General features: G+C 44.1%; 1 protein-coding gene across 1 annotated transcript; it reads left to right on the top strand.

Moving 5' to 3' along the window:
- The first annotated feature begins 2,064 nt into the window (after positions 1–2,064).
- On the top strand, positions 2,065–2,457 carry LOC147975122 (uncharacterized). Its single transcript, XM_087520282.1, has one exon. It carries the CDS (start codon positions 2,065–2,067, stop codon positions 2,455–2,457), a length of 393 nt encoding a protein of 130 aa, XP_087376408.1.
- Positions 2,458–7,056: the final 4,599 nt, after the last annotated feature.

Consider the following 7,056-nt stretch of genomic DNA (forward strand, 5'->3'; position numbering starts at 1 on the left):
CATGATCCTTACCACCAGGACAAGGAGAGACAATTAGTGTATCATTATGAGCACTGCAATCACCTGCTAGATTCAAAAAAACAAGGAAAAAGAAATTACAAAAACATCACATGACAAAATAATGCAAATGAACGCTGACAACTAACAGAGCATAACCCAATATGCAGGATGAATTAGGAAACTAGATAAACACCAAACAAAATAAACGAAGCCTAACAAATAAGCACTCCACATACCCTGAACTCCTTCTCCCGGCCTGCTCGGCGAAGACATAGCGTTTCCCTGCAACACAAAGGACGAAGTGACAGACATAAGCAACAAAATCAGCGAAAATCTCATGAAACCCTAGATCCGCATTGCTACACACAACTATCGACTTCAAAACGAGATAAAATCGACTGCCTACAAAAAATTACACAACCAAAAAGAGCTACAGCAACTACAAGAATCACAAAAACAAGGCGAGGGGACAATCAACACCGAGCCAAGCGGAACGTACCGAAGAAAAGTGTGCGGCGACGGCGGCGGGAAGGGGGAAGGGGGGCGGCGACGGGAACAGACAAGAAAGGGCTGCGGGAGCGCAGCGGCAAGGGCTCACAAAGCGGACAGCGACGCCGAATGTAGGAATAAGGACCTCTTGAGGGCGGCGGTTCTCCGGGCGACGGCGGTTGCTGCGCGCGACGACGGTTTTGCCCGAGGGAGAGATGCCTCGGGAGAAACTGCAAGAAAGGAGAGGGGATTGTTCTCGGTCTCTTTCACTGACAGCGGAGCGGTGGAATAGCCTGGAAACGATACGTAGGAGGCCCGCGTGTCGCAAAAAGGGTCACAAATAACGGGCTGGCCCAAAAACAGCCCAGACAAAATAAGCCAGTCTACATCAAAACGCACATATTACTAAAAAACAACAAAAAAACATGATGCAGTTATCTGTGAAGAATCATGAAGTTCAAACGGTAAAACAACAAATAAAATACATACAGTTCGTAAAAAAAGTTAAAATCAAAAACAAAACGCATGTTAAGAAAACACATCCGAAAAAAAAGTCTACCTTCAATTAAGTGCCACACAAAAAAATGTGCCCCCCCCTCCGCTCTCCCCTTAAACCTCCCGTACAGTGAAGTAAGCACAGGCAAAAAAACAAATGCAGTACGCACTGCTGGAAAAATGCAGTGCATTTCTATACGGGATGTAGTACGCCATTATGCATTTCTTTTTCGGGATGAAGAAAAACTCGAACATAGAAAAAGTAAACACAGTGCGCAAGTACACGAACGTGCAGTACCGTATCATAAACAATGCAGTACAGTCGTAATTTGCTAAGCAGTGCAGTCCCGTACATTCGAAAAAAAAGATTACAAAAAGAGTAAAAACACGGGAACAAAAATGAGAACTGTACATGGAGTAAGGAATGAAGTTCACATCTAGTACATAACCATGATCAATGCAGTGCACCGATGATTTACCAAAATGCAGTGCACTCCACGACATTAAAAAGCATACAAAGAATAAAAACTGATCACCCAAATGATACCAGCCCCAGCCACACAAAATTTGACAACGTACATGCGTCTCTGAACTACCCGAACACAGGACCAACAAAACCAGCAAAGACACGCAAAAAACGATGAAGTACACACATGTATACAATGTTGCAGTTCTGATTTGTACGCAACGCAGTGCGTAAGTGTAATCAATGCAGTTACGTTGTCACGCAGTATACATCTATAAAACATGACAAAATGCCCGTTCGCATAGAAAAAGGTGGTGGTTAAAAAAATGTCCTGATAAAAAATAAAACAAACCCACCTTAAAAAAAACCCACGTTCGCATACATCCACCCGATCGGAGCAGTTCCATCGCCACAAGCCCACGATCACAGATGCAAAAACCAACCCACGATCCGCACAACCGCATCATCAGCGCGATCGTGCAGTTCATCCGACGAGGCCATCCCACCCCGCGCCCTCCCCTTAAATTCAGACCCCTGCCAAAGGCCTTCTCATCCACAAACAACACAAGTATCCATTGCGCTCCCACCAAAAGCACCAAGCCCTGCCACCGGCGATGACGTTCACCGACGAGTACAAGGGCGACAACGCCGTGGAGGCGCATGGCAACACCAAGTTGCATGTCATCCACACCAACGACAGGAAGCAGATGGCAATCACCCTCGCGCAGTACGAGCGCCACCTCAGCCTCCAGCGCCACAAGATCATCGGCATTGATCTCGAGTACGACAACGACCCTGAAGCGACACAGAAACCTACCGTCTGCCAGCTCTCCATCAGCAAGAATCACCCGGTGCTGCTCTTCCAAATGAGTGACAGTGAAAGGTGCACCGTCTTCGACAACTTCCTCGCCTACCCCAGGTACACCTTTGCAGGCTTCTCCATCGACGGTGACAAAACCAGGCTGGAGCGCGTCAAACTGGAGGTCGCCAACTTCGTCGACATCTAGAAGGAGTGGAGGGTGCCCGAGGCAACCAAGCCGTTGGACTCCCTCGGAGACGTCTTCGGCGTGCTCATCGACGACTACTACAACAACATGAAGAAGAAGATCACCGACGACGAGCACCAGCGCTGGGCCATCCTGCCTCTGTCCAGGAGGCACATCGAGTACGCGGCAAAGGACACCTACACAGCGTACGAGATATGGAACCGCATCACCCTCACCCAGGACGGCCTTCGCCGTGCAAAGCTGGAGAAGGAGGAGCCCCCCAAGAAGCGCGCCAGGAGCAGCTGGGGATGGGGAGAGCCTGACTCGTCAAGAAGAAGATGGTGCCGGTCAGGAGCCAACAATGCTAGCATTCTTTTAGAATTATCATCAAATTTTCTTTCTGTTGTTTGCTTATGTATCATTAGTTTGCTTGTGTGCTGAACCTAGTTTGCTTGCCATGCACAATCGCTTTGTAATGATGAACTCTGATTATGTTAGTTTGCTTTCTGTTCAACTTAGCTTGCTGGTGATGAAACTGTCATACAGAATATCTGTGATAATTTGTTTTCTGTTGTCTGCTAATGTATCATTAGATTCGAGTAGTGCAGAAAACAAAAAAAGAGTTGCAGTGTGCAAACAGGACGCATGCAGTGCAAGTTGTGTACGAATGCAGTACAGAATCTGTCCAATGAAGTCTTAACATACCCAACAAAGCGGTGCACGAACCTAAATTTGAAAAAAGAATACATAAGAGCAAAACCAGAAAATGAAAAACGCAAACACGTAAATAATCAATGAAGTACAAAAATATATGAACGTGTAGTACAGAACCATAATCAATGCATTACGCGTATGATTTACTAAGCAGTGCACTCCCGTACATTGGGAAAAAAGATTACATAATAGCAAAAAGACGGAAACAAAAAAATGGCAACTGTACATGCAGTACGTAATGCGTAACATGCAGTACAGAACCCTGATCAATGCAGTGCAAGCTCCTGACATTGAAAAAAACACCTAAGAAAGAAAAATAAAAAGAAAAAAAATGACCACCCAGGTGGCACCGGCCCCAGCCAGTCTCGTAATAGATCTGCGCCCACAGAAGGCGAGTCGTTCTGAGTCACAGTGCATGGGGTCGGCCACACATGGGCCCATAGGTCAGAGAGCATACAGCTGCGAGCGCCGTGTTTAAGCGCCCAAATAAGTAACAAGAGGAATTCGACACAGATGCCTCGCCACCGCTTATAAACATGTCGGCCGCGCCTTCCGCGGGCGAGGTGGGACTAAACATTAGACCGCACACAGCGCACCGGGAACCAGCCGCGTGCTCATAGGCTGACCTGGGCCCAATTGCGTCTTCACTACCAGAACAAAGGGCCAACAAAAAAAGAGAGGCCACTGAAAATAAAAAAAATGCTACATACCATACACAAACACAGGCCCAACCACGCGTTCGTAGTTCGCTGTGATATGACAATGCAGTTCGCTATTTTCAAGTAAGCAGTCCTGTTGCTTCTTAAATGCATTCGTGTTCACTGAATCACACCCAATCCACCACCTAACGCCAACCACACCATTTATTACTTCCATTGCTCGATTGGTTGCATAAAAACTTATCCATTCGTGCTACAGACTAACACAACTCCTCCCCGCGTTCCTCATTTTCCTCAAAACGTAGATCTAGGGTTCATCCCATCCACAGCTCTTCTCTGGAATTCCACTGAACCCGCCATGGACTGTAAGTGCGGGTGCTTGGCAAGGATGGCTCCGGTAGCGGACACATGCGTCTACACAGAAGGCCTACAGCTCACCAACACCGAGTGGCGCAGCATGCTCGGCTGCCTGATGATACCCAACAGGGGGTTTCATGCACAATTTCTTCATCGCCTCACAATCGCAGATCTACAGGAAAGTTGGGTGTGTTTTTCCACTCACAATTTTTGCACATAATCTAGAATGCAAATACACATCTGAATATATAGTTCAATCAATTTGTTCAGTAATATCAACAAAAATACAAAACAGAATTTGTATTCTTGTTTAGATCTGTTAGCTATTAAGACTAGATGCTTCCACCTATATTTCTTCAGTACCACACCATGTATCGACATATGTACAAAAAAGGGTCAGTAGATAAGTTGTAGTTATCTTAACATGCTGGAGAAGTACACTGTTACTGACATTGCAGTGCACACATGTTGCAGTATAATATATATCCCAGTAAAACTAGGAGTCAATTGCGTATATAAGTTTGTTCATACATTGCAACTACTTTACAAAATACAATCATATGTATGTAACTATTTAAGTAAACATAAACAAATCATAATAAGTATAAAACAAAAACATTTGTTGTTTACTTACAAATTCTTTTTCCACCCATTACAATATGCAGAAACTGCCATCCACAATAAAATTTCATGCTCCGAGTTCAGGGAAGCTTACTTTGGAGACAGAACACAAGAATGGCTATGGAGACATGGAAGCTGACTACCACATCGACTCTGAAGACTGCATCAACATAACTACTGGTTGGAAAGATTTTGTCTCCCAGAATGGCTTTGAGGCCGGAGAAGTGGCCATGGTCTTTTTCTACAAAGAAGAAGACTCCATCAAGTTTACAATATTTGCACTCCACGTTGTCTAATATGAAGCAACCAATATTTCTAATGCTTTGCTTATGCTGTATGCTTTTAAAATTATGTCCAACAGACAATTTGAACGATGCCTATTTAAAGTATGCAACCTCAACTACGTCATTTTATCATCCTTTTTAGACAAAGTTGCTATTGGCAGTAATGCAGTTCTCTCGAACACATAGTGTGGTACTAATAATAACAAAAAGCAGCCATCTGAAACAGTAACAAGGAAATGCAAATGGTAGAAACTTTGCACGTAACATACGATGTTCAAAAACAATTATCATAGTATGCAGTTCAAAAAAAATCTTATAATAACTATTCAGCTAACACAAGCGTATCATGGACCATCCATTCTAATAGCAGAATAGAAAATTAATAACACTGCTAATGCAGTATAGAAATGCATATTATGCAGTCATCTAGAACACAGAATGTAGTTTAAGAAAAGGAGAAATCTCATAAACAGCCATAACCACTGTAATACAGCTACAACGAAGTACGCTACCAAAGAAAATGCAGTGCACTACAACGTATGCCGCGACTACAACAAATAAAATTAAAGCACTAAAACTACAAACAATGTGATAGACTGATAGAGGTGTCAATTTCACTCGCACTTCCATAACTCGCCTAAAAATTGTACAGCCACTAAACTATCGAAAAATACACCCGCAAAAATTTACATGGAAGACATGGAAACTTGATGAACAGCATCACCTTTCATTTAAAAACCGCGATTCAAAAAATGACAATTATACCCGCAATACAATGAATTCAAACCTACAGCAATAGTAATTACAATATTCAAACACGCGTGGACGGGCAAAAATCAAAAAAATCAACAAGAACAGAGGAGCGGACGAAGCTCACCCGCCCGCACAACCAAAATAGCAAGAAATTGAAAACTAACTCCTAAAAATTAACAAATTATAGAGTGAACGGACCGATTAAAACGAACGCAATCAAACAATTCCTACTAAATAACAACATCCGAGCACAAAAAAATTGCATCTGACGCGAACACGAACGAACAGAGAAAGCTCGTCCGCCAAATCCCTCGATTTGCAAGCACTCTAGTATATTTTCCTGTAAATTAGAAAGAATAAAGCTAAAATGAGATGCAGACACAAACTGAATCATCCCGCGACACCCGGTTCCACATAGAACACGCGGGCGGAGCACCAGAAAATGAAGCAGTTCTCCCGTGAAGCATTGCAGTGCCCAACGTAAAGAAGATGCAGTGCACTTGCGTTCAGCGTGCAGTGCAGAAGTGGTGTGCAGAATAGTTATTCTGCTAATATTAGTAGAATAGACCGTCTGTATATATATATATATATGTGTGTGTGTGTGTGTGTGTGTTCATTAACGACGCCTTGCAACCGTACACTTTGGTACGGCTACTACACCAGGGGCTTACGTACCCCACAATATTGTGTGAAAAGTCCGAACACTTTCACAAGTGCGGCACCCCGAACTTATAGCACTATATGCATCAGCTCCGAATCATGTCTTTGGTCAAATGTTGGGTTTTCCCGGCTCCTATGTTTTGGTACCTTACGTTCCGCTCTATCGACTAAGGTAGCGCTAGGAGAACTACTGCGATTGTGCCCCGGTTCTGCTGGTCTTAGCACCTCAGTAGAGAAAGCTAAATCTGACTGTCATGATAAGGCGAGAGACTGGTCGCTGTTCGGCGAGATTTTCGAGTCCCTAAAGACTTATGCCTCTTAGAGCAAGGGGCTAGCCCTGTCCGGCTTAAAGGCATGTATCGCGCCCCGAATTTGGCCTTCCGAATACCAGGGGCTTCGCCGAAATTTAAAATTATAGAATTCTATGGCTAAGTGAGAGTGATAAAGCATTATTAGTCTGGTTGCCTTGTTTGTTGTGCTGAGCACCTCCCTCGAAGGACCCAAACATGGGAACAAGAGTGCTCAGGTTTATCTCGAACACCCTAGCACTCGTGGAATGGGGGCAGAAGCCG

The sequence above is a fragment of the Triticum urartu genome, chromosome 4A (genome assembly GCF_056163025.1).
Source record: "Triticum urartu cultivar PI428250 chromosome 4A, HENAU_Tu73, whole genome shotgun sequence".
Classification (NCBI taxonomy): domain Eukaryota; kingdom Viridiplantae; phylum Streptophyta; class Magnoliopsida; order Poales; family Poaceae; genus Triticum; species Triticum urartu.

Coding starts and splice junctions, on each gene's coding strand:
- LOC147975122 (XM_087520282.1), top strand. CDS start 2,065: ATGACGTTCACCGACGAGTACAAGGGCGACAACGCCGTGGAGGCGCAT.